Raw genomic sequence first — 20,835 nt, forward strand, 5'->3', positions numbered from 1 at the left:
GGGTTTGGGATTTATAAATCCTTATAACTCTCACATTTCACAAGTAAGTAGAAGTTGAGAATTTAAAATTTTGAGTAAAATTTATTCCCTTAGGTGAGACTCTGATAAAGCATCTCACAACCACACTGCTCTTATAAAGGTAGTGAATAACATTATTTATACTGTGAAGTATTAATAACAGAGATTAAGTAAAACCCAATGTTCTCCCTGTGTTCAGTGCTGTGCTTTTTTTTTTTTCCTTTATATTTGACTATTGCAGCGTTGTATCCTTTATAATGTAAACTCACAGAATCGTGACACTTGAAAGTGCTGTTGGAGTTAATTTATTGCAGTGCTTTGATTTTACAGTTTATGAAACTGAAGCTTAAAGATGTTGAGCTGTTCGTCTCCGGTTCTGTTAGGTAACAGTGTGAACGGAAACTAATCCACACCTGCAGGCTTTCAGTTCAGTAGTCTTCCTCCTGTGGTTATGTGTATAAAAACTGCCACAAACAGGGGCTTACTTGCAAAGCTTATGTATAGCTTGCATTTCCTCTCTGTGTGCCGCCAACAAGTAGAATTGTAAGTCGTTTATATAACCTAGGCAAACAAGATTCTTGCATTACACTTCTCTGATAACACTGGAGTAATATTAGAACAGTTTCATTATTTGACCTGATCAGTCATTCAGTTTTGAATGACATCCTTTTTAGGGTAGTAAGTGCTTAAAAGGATTGAGCGTACTACAGCTTTATTTTAGGTGTGATAAAATATGCATCTTAACCACTTTTAAGTGTACAGCTTAGTGGTATTGAATACATTCATGATGTTGTGCAGCCGTCGCCACCATCCCTCTCCATAGCTCTTTTCATTTTACAAAACTGAAACACCATGCTCATTAAAGGATAACCACCCCGTACCCCTTCTGTGCCACTGGCAACCACCGTCTACTTACTGTCTCTATGATTTTGACTACTATAACTATCTTGTACAGGTAAAATCATACCGTATTTGTCTTTTTATGACTGGTTTTAATTAGCATAACATCCTCAAGCTTTATCCATGTTGCAGCCCATGTCAGATTTCCATTCTTTTAATGGCCGAATAATATTCCATTGTATGTCAATACCACATTTTGTTTGCTCTCCATCGATGGACGCTCAGGTCGCTTCTGTGTTTAGCTGTTGTGAATAACGCTGCTATGGACTTAGGTGTACAAATATCTCTTTGAGACCCTCCTTTCAATTCTTTTAGGTTTATGCCCACAAATGAAATTGCTAGATCATATGGTCAACTTATTTTTAGTTTTTTGAAGGATTGCCATATCCTTTTCCACAGGGTTTTTTTTGTTTTTTTGTTTTTTTGTTTTTTTGTTTTTTTTTTTTTTTGATAGGCACCATCCTACTGGGTACGAGGCGGTATCTCATGATAGTTTTTATGTGCATTTCCCTAATGATTAATGATGTTGAGCGTGTTTTTGTGGTGATTATTGGCTGTTTATGTATGATATTTGGAGAAATATCTGTATTGTCCATTTTTTAATCAGATCGTTGGTTCTTTTGTTGTTGGGAGTTCTCTGGGAGTTACTCTGGATATTAAGCCCTTATCAGATACATGGTTTGCAAATATCTTCTCCTACTCTGTGAGTTGCCTTTATGTTCTGTTGATGGTGTCTTTGGCATAGAATTTTGATGTATAGAATTTTACTTTTTCATGAAGTCTCGTTTGTCTATTTTTACTTTCGTTGCTTATTCCTTTGGTGTCATACCCAAGAAGTCATCACCAAATCCAATGTTTTAGGGCTTTTGCCCTGTTGTTTTCTAAGCAGTTTATGGTTTTAGGTGTTACATTTAAGACTTTGATCCATTTTGAGTTAATTTTTGTATGTGGTGCTGGAAAAGAGTGTAACTCCATTCTTTTACACATGAGTGTCCAGTTTTCTCAACACTATTTGTTGAGAAGATTGTTCTTCCCCCATGGAATGGTTTTGGCACCTGTCAAAAATCATTTGACATGTATGTAAAGGTTTATTTCTGGGATGTCTATTCAGTTTGTGTGTTTGGCTTTAAGCCAGTGTCATATTGTTCTGAGTACTGCAGTTGTGTAATAAGTTCTGAAATTAGGAAGTGTGTGTCCTCCAGCTTCTTTCTTTTTCAAGCTTGTTTTGGCTATTCTGGATCCCTTGAGATTCCATCTAAATTTTGAAGTGGGCTTTTGTATTTCTGCAAAAAAAAAAAAAAAGAAAAAAAGAAAAGTCATTGGAATTGTGTTAGGGATTGCATTCAATCTGCAGGTCACTTTGCATAGTATTGACATCTTAAAAATACTGTCTTTCAAACCAGGAACATGAGATGGTATTTCCATTTATGTCTCTTTAATTTCATCTAACATTGTTTTATAGTTTTCATTGTACAAGTCTTTCACCTCCTTGATGAAATTAATTCCTAAATATTTTATTCTATTTGATGCCTATGTATGTGTGTGTATGTATATATATATGTATACATACACATATATATATGCGCACATATATATATGTATATATATACATACATATGTATATACACATATGATTATTTTGTAATTTCTTTTTCAAATTGTTTATCGTTATTATAGAGAAGTACAACTGATTTGTGTGGTGACTTCATATCCTGCTGCTTGCTGAATTCATTTTTTAGTTCTAAAGGTTTTTTTGTGGAACAATTAGATTTTATACTTTTAAGATATTATCCAGAATAGATAGTTTTACTTCTTCCTTTCCCATTTGAGTGACTTCTGTTTCTTTTTCTTGCCTAATTGTTTAGACTGGACCTTCCGGTACTATGTTGAATAGAGGTGGTGAACGTAGACAACCTTGTCCTGTTCCAGGTGTTATAGACAAAATTTTCAGTCTTTTCACTGAGTATCAGGTTTACTGTGGGATTTTCATAAAAGGTTTTTATTATAGTGAGGCAGTTTTCTTCTATTCCTAGTTTATTGAGGGCTTTCATGAAAGGGTGTTGAATTTTGTCAAATGCTTTTTTTTTTTACATCAATTGAGATGATCACGATCTGTTAAAGTTGTGTGTTAAATTGATTGATAGTTGTATATGGAACCACCCTTGAATTCCAGGAGTAAATACAGTTTGTTTATGGTGTGTAATCTGTTTAATATACTGCTAAGTTTGGTTTGGTAGTATTTTGTTCAGGATTTTTGCATCAATGTTCGTAGGAATGTTGGTGTGTGGTTTTCTTGTAGTATTTGTCTACCTTTGTATCGGGGTAATGCTGACCTCATAGAACAAGCTAGAAAGTGTTCCCTTCTCTTCAGTTTTTTTGGAAAAGTTTAATAAGGATTGGTAATTTCCTTAAATGTTTGGTGTAATTCACAGTGAAGCCATCAGGTCCAGGGCTTTTATTTGTTGGGAGATTTTTGATTACTGATTCAATCTCCTTATTCTAGTTATAGATTTAATCAGATGTTCTGTTTCTTTGTGATTTAGTCTTGGTAGGTTTTGTATTTTTTTTTTATTTTTTTTCAACGTTTTTTTATTTATTTATGGGACAGACAGAGACAGAGCATGAACGGGGGAGGGGCAGAGAGAGAGAGGGAGACACAGAATCGGAAACAGGCTCCAGGCTCCGAGCCATCAGCCCAGAGCCCGACGCGGGGCTCGAACTCACGGACCGTGAGATCGTGACCTGGCTGAAGTCAGACGCTTAACCGACTGCGCCACCCAGGCGCCCCGCTAGGTTTTGTATTTTTAGGAATTTGTCAGTTTGTCAGTTTCATCAAGTATATCAAACACAGCTATAAACTGCGACTAGTTCACAGTACTGTTAATGTTTCTTTCATTTCTGCAGAATAAGTAGTAATGTCCTCACTCTCATTCCTGAATTACTAGAAGTAAATTTCTTCTCTGCCTATCTAGCTAAAGATTTGCTAATTTTGTCAATCTTTTCAAAGAATCAGCTTTGGTTTCATTGGTTTACTCTATTGTTTTTCTGTTTTCTGTTTGTTTTTATCTCTTGTTCTAATCTTTCTTCAGCTAGCTTTGGGTTTAGTTTATTCTTTTACTAGTTCTGTAAGTTTTAGTTAGATTGTTGATTTGAGCTGTAAGCTTTCCTCTTAACACTACTTTCACTGGTTTCTGTAAGTTTTGGTATGTTGTGTTTTAGTTTTCATTTTCCTAATTTCCCATGTGATTTCTTCTTTGATCCATTGGTTGTTTAGGAGTATGATGTTTAATTTCCACAAATGTGTAAATTTTCCAGTTTCACCTGTTACTGACTTATAACTTCAAAAGAAGTATATTTCTTTTGAAATATATTGAGATGTAATATGTTGAGGCTTAAGGTATGGTCTTTTCTGGAAAATGTCCATTGTATACTTGAGAAAAATGTGAATGCTGCTGTTCTTTGGTAGAATGTTCTGTATTTGCTAGATCAAGTTGATTTATTGTGTTTTTCAAGTCCTCTATTTCCTTGTTTACCTTCTGTCTGGTTGTTCTATCATTATTGAGAGTGGGGTATTGACGTCTCCAACAATTATGGAAAAGCTATATATACAAACATAAATATAATATTATAGATATATATAGATATTATAGAAAAGCTATCTAGAGAGACATATATCTGTGGCATATAAATGTCTAGTCTTCCTTTCAATTCTGTCATTTTTTGCTTCTTATATTTTGCTGGTCTTTTACTAGATACATAAATGTTTATAATTGTTATTTTTTCTTATTGTGTTGAACCTTTTGTTAATGTATAATATCTTTTGTCTATTATAAACTTTTTTGATTTAAAGTCTATTTTGTCTGATATTAAGATAGCCACCTGTCCTCTCCTTTTGGCTACTGTGTGCATGGAATATCTTTTTCAGTCTTTTCACTTTCAATCTATGTGTGTCTTTGAATCTAAAGTGAGTCTATTTTAGATAGCATATAGTTTTGTGGTTTTATCCATTCTGCAAATCTCTGTATTTTGAATAGAGAGTTTAAACCGTTTATATTTAAAGTAATTACTGATAAGGAGGACCTTACTTAGGTCATTTTGCTATTTGTTTTCTTTATGATTTATGACTTCTCTGTTTATCATTTTCTGCCTTATTGTATTCTTTTGTGTTCAGCTGATTTGTTTATAGTGAAACATTTAAATTCATTTCTCATTTCCTTTTGTGTATATTCTATACCTGTTTCCTTTGTGGTTACCATGGAGATTACATCTAACATCCTAAAGTTATAGCACTCCATTGTGAATTTATTTCTCTTTTACACCTCTATCCCAACTCCTTTCAATTGTTGTTATCACAGAATTACACCTTTATACATTGTATGCCCCAAAACATAATCTAATAGTTATTTTAAATATACTTGTCTCGGGGCGCCTGGATGGCGCAGTCGGTTAAGCATCCGACTTCAGCCAGGTCACGATCTCGCGGTCTGTGAGTTCGAGCCCCGCGTCGGGCTCTGAGCTGATGGCTCAGAGCCTGGAGCCTGTTTCCGATTCTGTGTCTCCCTCTCTCTCTGCCCCTCCCCCGTTCATGCTCTGTCTCTCTCTGTCCCAAAAATAAATAAACGTTGAAAAAAAAAATTAAAAAAAAAATAATAAAATAAAATAAATATATTTGTCTCTTAAATTACATAGAAAACAGTATGTGAAATTACAAACCAAAGTTACAATAATACTATTTTAGACTAATAATTTTTTTAAATATATTGTTCTCTTAAATCGTGTATAAAACAAAAACTTTAGTTACAAACCATTGTTACAGTAACATTGGCTTTTATAACTATCCATATATTTACCTTTATCGAAACTTCTGTTTCTTTCTACAATTTTGGGTTACTGTCAAGTGTCCTTCATTTTTCCCTGTAGGACTCTCTTGAGCATTTCTTGCAGGGCAGGTCTAGTGGCAATCAACTTTTACAGCTTTTGTTTATCTTCAGTGTCTTAATTTCTCCCTTACTCTTGAAGGACAGTTTCGCTAGACACAGGATTCTTGCCTGATAGTTTTTTTTCATTGAGAAGTTTGAATATATTGGCCCACTGCCTTCTGGCCTCCAAAGTTTCTGATGAGAAATCTGTTAACATATTAAAAATTCTTTGTATGTGATGAATTTTTTCTCTCTTGCTGTTTTCTTTTTTTTTTTTTTTTAATTTTTTTTTTTCAACGTTTATTTATTTTTGGGACAGAGAGAGACAGAGCATGAATGGGGGAGGGGCAGAGAGAGAGGGAGACACAGAATCGGAAACAGGCTCCAGGCTCTGAGCCATCAGCCCAGAGCCCGACGCGGGGCTCGAACTCACGGACCGCGAGATCGTGACCTGGCTGAAGTCGGACGCTTAACCGACTGCGCCACCCAGGCGCCCCTCTCTTGCTGTTTTCAAGAGTTTCTCTTTATCTTTGGCTTTCACAAGTTTAATTATAATGTGTCTTGGTAAGGATGTATCTTTTAGTCCATCTTAATTGGAGTTTGTTGAGCTTCTGGGATGTTTATATTTATGTTTTTCATCAAATTTGGCATTTTTCGGGTGCCTGGGTGGCTCAGTTGGTTGAGTGTCCGACTTCAGCTCAGGTCATGATCTCGGAGTCTGTGAGTTCGAGCCACGTGTCGGGCTCTGTGCTGACAGCTCAGAGCCTAGAGCCTGCTTCGGATTCTGTGCCTCCCTCTCTCTCTCTCTGCCCCTCCCTCTCTCTCTCTGCCCCTCCCCCGCTCATGCTCTGTCTCTCTTTCTCTCTGTCAAAAATAAATAAACATTAAAAAAAATTAAGTTTGGCGTTTTTCAGCCAGTATTCCTTGAGATAGTCTCTCCTCCCGCTTCTCCTTCTCTTTTCCTTCTGGGACTCCCACAGCATGCATGTTGGTCTGCTTACTGGTGTACCATAGGTCTCTTAAGCTCTGCTTACTTTTCTTTCATCTTTTTTCTTTCTGTTTCTCAGACTTGACAATTTCCATTGTTTATCTTCAAGTTATCTTCAAGAATCCAGGCTGGTTACTTTCTTCTGCCTGCTCAACTCTGCCTTTGAATCCCACTAATGAATTGTTCCTTTCAGTTATTCTACTTTTCAGCTTCAGAGTTTCTGTTTGGTCTTTTTTTAGTTTTTGTCTATTTATTGATATTTCCATTTTGTGCATCATTTCTTGAATTTCTCCACATCTTCCTTTAGTTTTTGAGCATCTTTAAGACATTGGTGTTCAGGTCTTTGTCTAGTAGATCTGCCATCAGGTCTTTTTCAGGGTCAGTTTCTATTGATTTTTTAATTTCCTTTGAATGAGACATAATTTTGTGTTTCTTTATATGCCTTATAATTTTGTATTGAAAACTGGATATTTCAGTTTAATAGTGCAGGAACTCTGGAAATCAGATTCTTTCCCTTCCCCTGAGTTTACTCTGTGTGTGTGTGTGTGTGTGTGTGTTTAATTGTTATAGGCTACAAGGATCAGTCAAAGATCAGTTTGAATTGTAAACTTAAGGTCTTTTCAGTTCTTTTGTGAATCTGTACCTTTCTCTGGAAATGACTGATAATTTCTCAGTTTTCTCCATATGTGTTGTTATTTTTTGAATGTCCTCATTTTTAATATCTGGCTCTCCTAAGGGGAAAGGACAACAATCTAGAGGGAAGGAAAAACCCTTTAAGTTCCCTGGAAGTTGTCAGATGGGAAGGGCTTGCAACAACGGTGGGGGGTGAAGGTGCATCACCAAAGGCTGCCTGCCTGTTTGTCTACACCTGTGTGATCAGAAGCAGCAACCAACAATCAGAGCACAGATCTCCTGGATTGGAGGACAGAGTCCCTTTTTGTCCACCCTGGCTCCCACAAGTGTGCAAGCTGTTCCAGAAACATGTGCACAGCTGCCTGCTGCTGGGGCTGCGGTGAGGGAATGGGTAGCTGCTACTGGGCTAAGAGCAGAAATTGACTGGAGTTAAGCACAAGTTACCCCCCAAGCCTTCCCCTGGAAGTTGCAAGCCTTCAGTAGACACCAGAGTTCTAAAATAGTTACGTTAGATTCTGCCAGCACAGTTGTCTAGAAGTGGAGACAGATTCCTGGTGCTTCCTAGTCCACTTTCTTCCCAGGATCCTCTCTGTCTACTGCAGCTTTTTAAAGGACTCATAAACCGTAATGTGTTTCTGACTTCCCTATTACTTATTTCTTCACAGTATTAATAAAAATTATGGGTAGAACTGGTGATTTTGTTTTGTCTTAATAGTCATCTCTTTTTCTGACAATTTAATGTGTGATTGACTAGTCAGCATATTTACAAAGAAGGAAAAATTCTATAATCATCTCTAATTCTAGGTTAGGGGCCTGGGTAAGTTTTTGGGTGAAACTCTGTCATTGTATATGTTGAATAAGAACAATTGATTTGAAGTCATTGAATGGGGTCGTGAAAGGTCGTGGATTTTCAACACTAGCTGCCTTGGGTTTAATACTGGCTTTGTTAATCACTATCTGACCATAGGCCTTGAAGTGCAATCTCTATGTCTCTAGCACCAGTATACTGGTAAAATCTACTATGCAAGGTTGTTTAAATTAGAACTGGGTGGCTCAGTTGGTTAAGCATCCAACTTCAGATCAGGTCATGATCTCACAGTTCATAGATTGGAGCCCCACATGAAGCTCTGTGCTGACAGCATGGAGCCTGCTTGAAATTCTCTGTATCCCTCTTTGTATCCCTTCCCCTCTCTCTCTCTCAGAAATAAATAAACATTTTTAAAAATAATTAAATAAATTAGAAAAAAGAAACAAATTGGAACATATAAGGCAATCAATAGTAGGTAACAATTTTTATTTTTTATTATAATTATCTTGATACCACATCTCATCTTTATTATTTCCTTTATTCAACTTTCTATTTAACTTTTCATGAGTTCTAGTGAGTTTCACGTTGGAGTTTATAAAGAAATTTTAGATATACCCTTTTTGCTTATTTTAGGACTTTCAAATGCCTTGGGAACAGGAATCAGAACTTACAAAGAGGGATAAAGCTGCCAGAGTCATTCAGAGGGCCTGGAAACGTTTTCTTGTGAGTTTGTTTCATTGTTTTGTAATCTTACTGTGATATAATTTATATAGCATAAGGTTCACCTGTTGAAAGTGTATAATTCAATCATTTTTAGTATATTTACAGATTGGTGTACCACCCTTTGCTTTAAAAGCACCCATTTTTTAGAAGTTCAGAAATTTAACATTAATTAATCATTCCATTAGCCTCGCAAATCCTTACTGAGCTCCCGGTCAGGGTCAGGCACTCTGAAAATAACTATGATCACTGAGAGTATCAAGAATAGGATCCTTTGGCTTTTACCTCTAAAACTATTTCTTGACTCAGCAATCAGGTTTCTGAGAAAGTGTTAGGGATACATTCATTCACTCATTAAATAGTTATCGAGTACTTGACTCTTGAAGACTTAAAGTTTAATAATAAACTGTATCGGGGCGCCTGGATGGCGCAGTCGGTTAAGCGTCCGACTTCAGCCAGGTCACGATCTCGCGGTCCGTGAGTTTGAGCCCCGCGTCAGGCTCTGGGCTGATGGCTCGGAGCCTGGAGCCTGTTTCCGATTCTATGTCTCCCTCTCTCTCTGCCCCTCCCCCGTTCATGCTCTGTCTCTCTCTGTCCCCCCAAAAAAACAAAAACAAAAACAAAAAAAAACGTTGAATAATAAACTGTATCTGAGTTAATACACTTTGTCATGCTATAGTCTGGGTAGAGCTGGTCTCATTGGTGGAAGGAATATTCCAGGTTGACTTACCTGGTTGAGTGAGAGCCAATAACTAAAATGACTTCACTCTTTCTTCCGTGTTTGTAGCAACACTGTCTGCGCCTGATAATTATACGTGAAGTGCGATGGCTCTGTTTCTAACACACATGATCCGTTAATCGAGTCTTACAAAATAGCTTCCATTATGTGTTTCTTTTGCCTCTTTCAAGCCATAAAACCCCTAACTCTTGATCTCCAATACTAAAATAATAATTTCCTTAAAAAAATTTTTAATGCTTTTTAAAAAATTTTTTTTTAATGTTTATTCTTGAGACAGAGACAGAGCGTGAACAGGGGAGGGGCAGAGAGAGAGGGAGACACAGAATCGGAGACAGGTTATTGGGGCACCTGGGTGGCTAAGTCGGTTAATCATCTGACTTTGGCTCAGGTCATGATCTCACAGTTTCTGAGTTCAAGCCCTGCATCATGCTCTACTGATGCTCAGAGCCTGCTTGGGATTCTCTCTCCCTCTCTCTCTCGCTCTGCTCCTCCTCTGCTGTCTCTCTCTTCCTCTCAAAATAAATAAAAACATAAATTTTTTTTAATTATTTTAATATTTATTCATTTTTGAGAGGCAGAGGCAGAGCATGCATAGGAGAGGAATAGAGAGAGAGAGGGAGACACAGAATCTGAAGCAGGCTCCAGGCTCTGGGCTGTCAGCACAGAGCCCAACACGGGGCTGGAACCCATGAACTGTGAGGTCATGACCTAGGCTGAGTCAGACGCTTAACCAACTGAGCCACGCAGGTGCCCCTAAAATATCTTTCTTAAAATTGTGATCAATTTAGATAAGATCTGTATGTTGAAAGGATTAAAGCGGGTTGTATTTGGAGATCAAATGGTGTCCCATGCAATAGAAGGTGTGACTGAGCAGTTGGATTTAAAAAGTGGTTAGAAACTGAAAAAAAGCAACCATGAAAGCCATGGTTCAAATCCTAGGATAATTTAAATAGTTCTAAGACCCAAAGAGAAAACATTTGATCTTAAATCTCGATATATTCTTTTTCAAGTGGCTCAGAGGAGGTTTTCTAAATAAGGATGCTTAATTTTAACACATTACTTGGCCCAGTAAGTGAGTAATTTGCATAGTCAAACTACTGTAAATGAAGGTATTTTCTTTTGTGTGAATATTTTAAGTCAAAATAATGTATATACTTCTTTCAGTAAAATAATATAGAAGAACTTACAAATAAAAGCACATCTTTTACCCCCTCCTATTCTTCTCTACCCTCATACTCTAAAGGGAAGCACTTTGAACTACTTTTTGTTTTAGATGTTCTGGTAGTTATTTCTGTTTCTATATAACATGCTTGTGTAATTATTTTTTATTTGCCAACTTCAGAAGTGACCTGTTGATTTTCTGCAAAGATAATTGAGAGCTTATCTTACTTACCCGTTACACAGCCCTGCCAGTACCATATGTAATGATTTTTTAGTTCTTCTATTTGTTACCTTAATTTTTGTTTAAGTTTATTTATTTTGTGAGAGAGATGGGGTAAGAGGCAGAGAGAGAGGGAGGGGCAGAGAGAGAGAATCCCAAGCAGGCTGTGAGCTGTCAGCACAGAGGGGGACATGTTGCTCAAACTAACAAACTGTAAGATTATGACCTGAGCCAAAATCAAGAGTCAGGGTATAGCCGACTGAGCCACCCAGACGCCCTTATTGCCTTATTTCTTTACAGCACAGAGCCTGGAGCCTGCTTTGGATTCTTTGTTAATGTCTCTCTCTGCCACTCCCCCATTCACACTCTGTCTCTCTCTCAAAAATAAATTTAAAAAAACATTTAAAATTTTTTTAAAAAAAGAATTTAAACCTGGGGCGTCTGGGTGGACCAGTTGGTTAAGTGACCTACTTTGGCTGAGGTAATGATCTCATGGCTCATGAGTTTGAGCCCTGCATCGGGCTCTGTGCTGACAGCTCAGAGCCTGGAGCCTGCTTCAGATTCTGTGTCTCCCTCTCTCTCAAAAATAAATAAACGTTAAAAAGAGCATGTTTAAACCTTTGTTTCTTGTTCCATCATGTTAACATAGGATTATGTGACTCCTTATTATGTCTGATGAAGATATAAATATCCCAACCCCCCACCTTTTTTTTTTAACCTATTCTCCCAATCTTCAAACCCCCAAATCCCATTACATCTACTAGTACACTGTCAACATTCACTTGGAGGAGTTTCTCATATATCCTGGGCACAAGTCCTTTATTGAATACATGTGTGGCAGGTATTTTCTCCAGACACTGCATTCTTAAAGATGTTTTTTTTGATAATGAGAAGTCTTTCATTTTAATTAAGTCCAATTTAATCCCTTGTTCTTTATGGTTAGTGCTTTCTGTGTCCTGTTTAAGAGATGTTTGCCCAGGGGTTCCTGGGTGCCTTGGTCGGTTGAATGTCTTGGGTCGCAGTCTCAGGGTTCATAGGTTTGAACCTGACATCAGGCTCTCTGCTGTCAGCACGGAGCCTGCTTCCAATCCTCTGTTCTCCTCTCTTTGCCCCTCCCCCACTCGTTCTCATTCTCTCTCTCTCTCTCTCTCTTTCAAAAATGAATAAACATTAAAAAATGAAAAAGAAATGTTTGCCTAAAGAGGTGACAATATCAGAACTTACCCAGTGGGAAAATATCCTAAGGCAGACGTCCAGCTCAGCCAACACAATATTACGTGTCAATTATATTGAAATAAATCTGGGGGGAAATGTTTAATCCAAAGCCAGGATATATTTTCCTTAAGCTTTTTCTAGATGCTTGATTGCTTTTGTTGTAGGTTGAGATCTACCTCTCAAATTAATGTTTGTGTGTGATAAGAGGTGTAGGCAAAGTTCATTTTTGTCTTTATGGATAACCAAATGACTAAGTCCTTTTACTGAAAACACTAGATCATGTCTCCATATATGTGAAGTGTTTCTGTGGTCTCTGTTCATTTGCATTGGTTTATTTGTCTTTATTTGGGTCAGTACCACACTGTCTTAGTAACTATAGCTTTGTCATAAGTGTGGGTATCAAAATCCTCCAACTGTGATGTTCTTCATGATTATCACAGCTATTTTAGGGCTTTTGCATTTCCATTTAAATAGCAGAATCAATTTATTAATTTTTGCAAAAATATTTGTGGGGATTATAATTGGGATTGCATTAGGATCAGTTTGGGGGAGAACTGACATTTTACTACTCCAAGTTTTCATGAACCTGGTATATATCTTCATGTTTTAGATCTTTAAAAATTTTTCTCCACAACGTTTTATAGTTTGCAGTGTAGAAGTCTTATGTATCTTTCATTTAACTTACGGGTATTTGACATTGTTTGATGCTACTGTGAGTGGTATTAATTTCAATTTTATTTTCTAATTGTTCATTTCTAGTTTATAGAAATATAATTTATTTTTATCTGCTGGCCTAGTATGCGCTTATTATTTCTAATTGATTTTTTATAGACACCTTTGGATTTACTACCTAATCATGTCATGTCTGAATGACTTTTGTTTTTTTCTTTGTAAACTTTATACCTATTACTTCTTTTTCTTTATTGTACTCCAGCACAGTATTGTACTTTATTACCCTCCCAGAGAATCCCATGCAGGCTCCATGCTATCCGTGCAGAGCCTGACACGGGGCTCGATCTCACAAACTGTGAGATCATGACCTGAGCCTGAGCCGGAATCAAGGGTTAAACATTTAACCAACTGAGCTACCCAGATGTCCCTATTACCTTTCACTTTAAAATATTTTACAGTTTCCATTGTGATTTTTTTTGACCCATCGGTTATTTAGAAGTATGTTATTTAATTACCAAATATTTAGAAGTTTTCTAGTTACCTTTCTGTTACTGATTTCTGGTTTGATTCTGAGGCCAGTAATTTATATGATTTTTTTAAATTCAATTTAATTTTTTATTTTTTTAAAATTTACATCCAAATTAGTTAGCATATAGTGAAACAATGATTTCAGGAGTAGATTCTTTAATGCCCCTTACCCATTTAGCCCATCCCCCCTCCCAGTAACCCTCAGTTTGTTCTCCATATTTATGAGTCTCTTCGGTTTTGTCCCCCTCCCTGTTTTTATATTATTTTTGTTTCCCTTCCCTTATGTTCGTCTGTTTTGTCTCTTAAAGTCCTCATATTTGTGAAGTCATGTGATTTTTGTCTTTCTCTGAATAATTTCACTTAGCATGATACCCTCCAGTTCCATCCACATAGTTGCAAATGGCAAGATTTCATTCTTTTTGATTGCTGAGTACTACTCCATTGTATATATATGCCACATCTTCTTCATCCATTCATTCATCGATGGTCATTTGGGCTCTTTCCATACTTTGGCTATTGTTGATAGTGCTACTATAAACATGGGGGTGCATGTGTCCCTTCGAAACAGCACACCTGTATCCTGTGGATAAATGCCTAATAGTGCAATTGCTGGGTCGTAGGGTATTTCTATTTTTAGTTTTTTGAGAAACCTCCATACTGTTTTCCAGAGTGGCTGCACCAGCTTGCATTGCCACCAACAATGCAAAAGAGATCCTCTTTCTCCGCATCCTCGCCAACATCTGTTGTTGCCTGAGTTGTTCATGTTAGCCATTCTGACAGGTGTCAGATGGTATCTCATTGTGGTTTTGATTTGTATTTTTCTGATGATGAGTGATGTGGAGCACTTTTTCATGTGTCATTTGGCCATCTGGATGTCTTCCTTGGAGAAGTGTCTGTTCATGTCTTTGGCCCATTTCTTCACTGGATTGTTTTTTGGGTGTTGAGTTTGATAAGTTCTTCGTAGATTTTGGATACTAACCCTGTATCTGATACGTCATTTGCAAATATCTTCTCCCATTCTGCTGGTTGCCTTTTAGTTTTGCTGATTGTTTCCTTCGCTGTGCAGAAGCTTTTTATTTTGATGAGGTCCCAGTAGTTCATTTTTGCTTTTGTTTCCCTTGACTCCAGAGATGTGTTGAGTAAGAAGTTGCTGCGGGCAAGATCAAAGAGGTTTTTGCTTGCTTTCGCCTCAAGGATTTTGATGGCTTCCTGTCTTACATTGAGGTCTTTCACCCATTTTGAGTTTATTTTTGTGTATGTTGTAAGAAAGTGGTCCAGGTTCATTCTTCTGCATGTCGCTGTCCAGTGTTCCCAGCACCACTTGCTGAAGAGACTGTCTTTATTCCACTGGATATTCTTTCCTGCTTTGTCAAAGATTAGTTGGCCATACAGTTGTGGGTCCATTGTGGGTTCTCTATTCTGTTCCATTGATCTGACTGTCTGTTCTTGTGCCACTACCATACTGTCTTGATGATTACGGCTTTGTAGTATAGCTTGAAGTCTGGTATTGTGATGCCTCCTGCTTTGGTTTTCTTTTTCAGGATTGCTTTGGCTATTTGGGGTCTTTTATTGTTCCATACAAATTTTAGAATTATTTGTTCTAGCTCTGTGAAGAATGCTGGTGTTACTTTGATAGGGATTGCATTGAATAGGTAGATTGCTTTGGGTAGTATCGACATTTTAACAATATTTGTTCTTCCTATCCAGGAGCATGGAATCTTTTTCCATTTTTTGGTGTCTTCTTCAATTTCTTTCATAAGCTTTCTATAGTTTTCAGTGTATAGATATTCCACGTCTTTGGTTAGATTTATTCCTAGGTATTCTATGTTTTTTCGTGCAACTGTAAGAGGGATCGATTCCTTGATTTCTCTTTCTATCGCTTCATTGTTGGTGTATAGGAATGCAACTGATTTCTGTGCATTGATTTTATACCCTGCCACTTTGCTGAATTCATGAATCAATTTTAGCAGTTTTTCGGTGGAATCTTTTGGGTTTTTCATGTAGAGTATCATGTCATCTGTGAAGAGTGAAAGTTTGACCTCCTCCTGGCCGATTTGGATGCCTTTTATTCCTTTGTGTTGTCTGATTGCAGAGGCTAAGACTTCCAATACTATGTTGAATAACAGTGGCGAGAGTGGACATCCCTGTCTTGTTCCTGACCTTAGGGGAAAAGCTCTCAGTTTTTCCCCATTGAGGATGATATTAGCGTTGGGTCATTCATATATGGCTTTTATGATCTTGAGGTCTGCTCCTTCTATCCCTACTTTCTTGAGGGTTTTTATCAAGAAATCATGCTATATTTTGTCAAATGCTTTCTCTGCATTTATTGAGAGGATTATATGGTTCTTGTCCTTTCTTTTATTGATGTGATGAATCACCAAGTTAATTGTTTTGCAGATATTGAACCAGCCCTGCCTCCCAGGTATAAATCCCATTTGGTTGTGGTGAATAGTTTTTTTAATGTATTGTTGGATCCGGTTGGCTCATGTCTTGTTGAGGATTTTTGCATCCATGTTTATCAGGGAAATTGGTCTATAGTTCTCCTTTTTAGTGGGGTCTCTGTCTGGTTTTGGAATCAAGGTAATGCTGGCTTCATAGAAAGAGTTTGGAAGTTTTCCTTCCATTTCTATTTTTTGGAACAGTTTCAAGAGAATAGGTGTTAACTCTTCCTTAAATGTTTGGTATAATTCCCCTGGAAAGCCATCTGGCTCTGGACTCTTGTTTTTTGGGAGGTTTTGTTTTTTTTTTTTTACTAATTTGATTTCTTTACTGGTTATGGGTCTGTTCACATTTTCTATATCTTTCTGTTTCAGTTTTGGTAGTGTATATGTTTCTAGGAATTTGTCCATTTCTTCCAAATTACCCATTTTATTGGCATAAAATTGCTCATAATATTCTCTTATTATTGTTTTTATTTCTGTTGTGTTGGTTGTGATCTCTCCTGTTTCATTCTTGATTTTATTTATTTGGGTCCTTTCCTTTTTCTTCTTGATCCAACTGGCTAGTGGTTTATCAATTTTGTTAATTTTTTCAAAGAACCAGCTTCTGGTTTCATTGATCTGTTCTACTGGTTTTTTTTTTTTTTTTTGGTTTCAGTAGCATTAATTTATGCTCTAATCTTTATGATTTCCTGTCTTCTGCTGGTTTTGGGTTTTATTTGCTGATCTTTTTCCAGGTCCTTAAGGCATAAGGTTAGGTTGTGTATCTGAGATCTTTCTTCCTTCTTTAGGAAGGCCTGGATTGCTATATACTTTTCTCTTATGACCGCCTTTGCTGCATCCCAGAGGTTTTGGGTTGTGGTGTTATCATTTTCATTGACTTCCATATACTTTTTAGTTTCATCTTTAACTGCTTGGTTAGCCCATTCATTCTTTAGTAGGATGTTCTTCAGTCTCCACGTATTTGTTACCTTTCCAAATTTTTTCTTGTGGTTGATTTCAAGTTTCATAGCATTGTCGTCTGAAAATATGCATGGTATGATCTCAGTCTTTTTGTACTTACTTAGGGCTGATTTGTGTCCCAGTATATGGTCTATTCTGGAGAACGTTCTATGTGCACTGGAGAAGAATGTATATTCTGCTGCTTTAGGATGAAATGTTCTGAATATATCTGTTAAGTCCATCTGGTCCAGTGTGTCATTCAAAACCATTGTTTCCTTGTTGATTTTTTTATTAGATGATCTGTCCATTGCTGTGAGTGGGGTGTTGAAGTCTCCTACTATTAAGGTATTACTATCGATGAGTTTCCTGATGTTTGTGTTTAATTGATTTATATATTTGGGTGCTCTCACATTTGGCGCATAAATTTTTATAATTGTTAGGTCTTCTTGGTGTATAGATCCCTTGATTATGGTATAATGCCCTTCTGCATCCCTTGATACAGTCTTTATTTTAAAGTCTAGCTTGTCTGATATAAGTATGGCTACTCCGGCTTTCTTTTGTTGACCATTATCATGTTAGATGGTTCTCCATCCCCTTATTTTCAATCTGAAGGTGACTTTAGGTCTAAAGTGGGTCTCCTGTAAACAGCATGTAGATGGGTCTTGTTTTCTTATCCATTTTGTTACCCTCTGTCTTTTGATTGGAGCATTGAGTCCATTGACATTTAGAGTGAGTACTGAAAGATATAAATTTATTGCTATTATGATGCTTGTAGAGTTGGAGTTTCTGGTGATGTTCTCTGGTCCTTTCTAATCTTTTGTTGCTTTTGGTATTTATTTATTTATTTACTTACTTATTTATTAATTTCATATTTTCTCCCCTCGGAAAGCCCCCTTAAAATTTCTTGCAGGGCTGGTTTAGTGGTTACAAACTCCCTTTAATTTTTGTTTGTCTGGGAAACTTTTTATCTCTCCTTCTATTTTGAATGACAGCCTTGATGTATAAAGAATTCTTGGCTCCATATTTTTCTGATTCAGAACACTGAATATATCCCGCCACTCCCTTCTGGCCTGCCAAGTTTCTGTGGATAGGTCTGCTTCCAACCTGATCTGTCTTCCCTTGTATGTTAGAGACTTTTTTTCCCTTGCTGCTTTCATGATTCTCTCCTTGCCTGAGTATTGTGTGCATTTGACTATGATATGCCTTGTTGATGGTCGGTTTTTGTTGAATCTAATGGGGATCGTCTGTGCTTCTTGGATTTTGATGTCTGTGTCTTTCCCCAGGTTAGGAAAGTTTTCCCCCTATGATTTGCTCACATAACCCTTCTACCCCTATTTCTCTCTCTTCCTCTTCTGGGACCCCTATGATTCTGATGTTGTTCATTTTTAATGAGTCACTGATTTCTCTATAATTCCTAAATCATGCTCTTTTGCCTTAATCTCCCTCTTTTTTTCTGTTTCCTTATTCTTTATAAGTTTGTCCTCTGTATCGCTGATTCTCTGTTCTGCCTCATCCATCTTGCCACCGCTGCATCCATCCGTGATTGCAGCTCTGTTACAGCATTTTTAATTTCATTCTGGCTATTTTTTACTTCCTTTATCTCTGCAGAAGGGGATTCTAATCTATGTTTGACTCCGGCTAGTATTCTTATTATCGTGATTCTAAATTCTGGTTCAGACATCTTACTCCTATCTGTGTTGGTTAAATCCCTGGCTGTCGTTTCTTTGTGCTCTTTCTTTTGGGGTGAATTCCTTCGTTTTGTCATTTTGAAGGGAGGAAAGTAATTAATGAGGTAGAAAAATTGAAATTAAAAAAAATTAAAATTAAAACTATATTGAAATTAAAAATTAAAAACACACACACAAAAATCGGATAGATGATGCTAGATCCTAGGTGTGTTTTGGTCTGGGTGTTGAAAGTGGTTTGACAGATTAGAGAAAAAAAGGCGGGGGTGGAAGGAAAGTGTTTGAAAATTTGAAAGAGTGAATACACTGAAGTAGACTAAGATGATGGGGGTAAAATAGAATTTGAAAAAATATACACAAAAGTAAAGAATGTAGTAGAAAAAAATTAATATTTTTAATGAAAATTAAAAATAAATATGAATTTTTTCATTTTCTCTTTTTAAGAAAAAAGAAAAGAAATGAAAAAGAAAAAAGATAAGAAAAGAAAAAAATCGTTTGAAAATTTGAAAAAGTGAATACACTCTAGTAGACTAAAATAAAATGATGGAAGTAAAATAGAATTTGAAAAAATTTACATAACAGCAAAAAATATACTAATAAAAATAAAATAAAAATATTTTTAAAATTTTTTTTTTTTTCAACGTTTATTTATTTTTGGGACAGAGAGAGACAGAGCATGAACGGGGGAGGGGCAGAGAGAGAGGGAGACACAGAATCGGAAACAGGCCCCAGGCTCCGAGCCATCAGCCCAGAGCCCGACGCGGGGCTCGAACTCCCGGACCGCGAGATCGTGACCTGGCCGAAGTCGGACGCTTAACCGACTGCGCCACCCAGGCGCCCCAAAAATAAAAATATTTTTAATAGAAACTGAAAGTAAAAATGAAGTTTTTGTCTTTCTGCATTCAAGAAAAAGAAATGAAACAAAAAAGAGAAAAAAGAAAGAAAAAAAGGAAATTGAGAATTTGAAAAGGTGAGTACACTGAAGTAAACTAAAATAAAATGGAAGTAAAGTAGAATTTTAAAAAATTTACACAAAAGTAAAAAGTATAGTAATAAAAAAGATTTTTAATAAAAATTGAAAACATGAATTTTTTCTTTCTGTATTCAAGAAAAAGAAAAGAATTGTAAAAGAGAAAAAGGAAAAAGAAAGAAAATTGAATAGATGAACCTGCTAACAGATTGAAGTAGGACTGAAATTGCTTCGTTTTCCCCTAGAAGTCAGTCTTTGTAGCTCTTTATAGTCCATAAATTAAGCCAGCAGTGAGGTTTGTGTTCTTGAAGAGCGAAGCTGTCCGAGTTGGGTGGGACTCGGTATAACAGCTCCGCTGTCCACTAGATGGCGCTGCTAGCCTACTGGAGTGGATTGTTGCAGGACTCGTAGGTGCGTACGCGCATGTGCGGGAGCGGTGAAAATGGCGCCACTCAGCTACCCAGTCTGTTCTCCTGGATTAGCAATCGTGCACTCGTCCTCTGTCTTCAACTCTCGTCCACTCTCCGCTTCTTCACTCTTCGTGACCAGGCTCCAGGCAGCACCTCTCTCCCAAGCCTTATCTCAGATGCGGCTGTTTTCCCCAGCCTCCTGCTTCCGAAGGACTGTGGCTTTGACCCGTTCCACCCCTCTGTGGGAGGGTCTCACCGAGCAATGGCCGAATGAGCAATGGCTGAATATCGGCTGCACCCAGCTATGCCCGTTGGACCCTGTTTCTGCCGGTGCCCCGAGACTGCGGCCAGAATGCCAGCCGCCCCAGAAAAAGTTCGTGAGGCAGTGTAGCAGCAGCATCTCAGGGATTATGGAAAATCGCAACATACATCTGGCACCAGGCTGCACCCTTAACAACCTTGTCCCAGCACCAGCGAATGTGGCTGCCTTCCGGGGTCTGCTGGGACCAGGTGGCTTCAACAGTCTTTACCAAATGTCCTTCCAGCAGTGTAACTGCTTTTCCCCGTGAGGTCCGAGAACCTCCCGGACCCCACCCTCTTCCTGGGGGTTCGCCCTTCCCCCCAGAGCACTGCCAGGTGTCGAGCTGAGGAGTTGCAGCCTTTGTGCTCCCCTTGTTTACAGTCTTAATGGAATTTAAACTTTCTCCTTTCTCCCTTTTTAGTTTAGTCCCTGCGGCTGTTTCCAATTTTCTACTTCCTCTCCAGCTGCTTTTGGGGAGGGGTGATTTTCATGTATTCTCCCCCCCTCCCCAGTCTCTGTCCTCTCTCTGCCCACAAAAGTGGTTTCCTACCTTTCAGGGCTTCTCACT

At 37.5% G+C, this 20,835-nt stretch overlaps 1 protein-coding gene across 11 annotated transcripts in view; it reads left to right on the forward strand.

Annotated features, from left to right (window-relative positions):
• The window catches only part of CD1H11orf65 (chromosome D1 C11orf65 homolog), a 73,845-nt gene that overhangs the window by 9,686 nt on the left and 43,324 nt on the right, over nt 1-20,835 (forward strand). For all 11 annotated transcript variants that reach the window (XM_086679193.1, XM_086679198.1, XM_086679201.1 and 8 more), the window contains exon 2: nt 8,900-8,989. In XM_086679193.1, coding sequence (XP_086535319.1) covers nt 8,909-8,989 — 81 coding nt within the window. In that variant the 5' untranslated portion in view covers nt 8,900-8,908. The remainder of the gene's footprint in view (nt 1-8,899; nt 8,990-20,835) is intronic.

Source organism: Puma concolor, chromosome D1 (assembly GCF_028749965.1).
Source record: "Puma concolor isolate L17-30 chromosome D1, mPumCon1.1.hap2, whole genome shotgun sequence".
Lineage (NCBI taxonomy): Eukaryota > Metazoa > Chordata > Mammalia > Carnivora > Felidae > Puma > Puma concolor.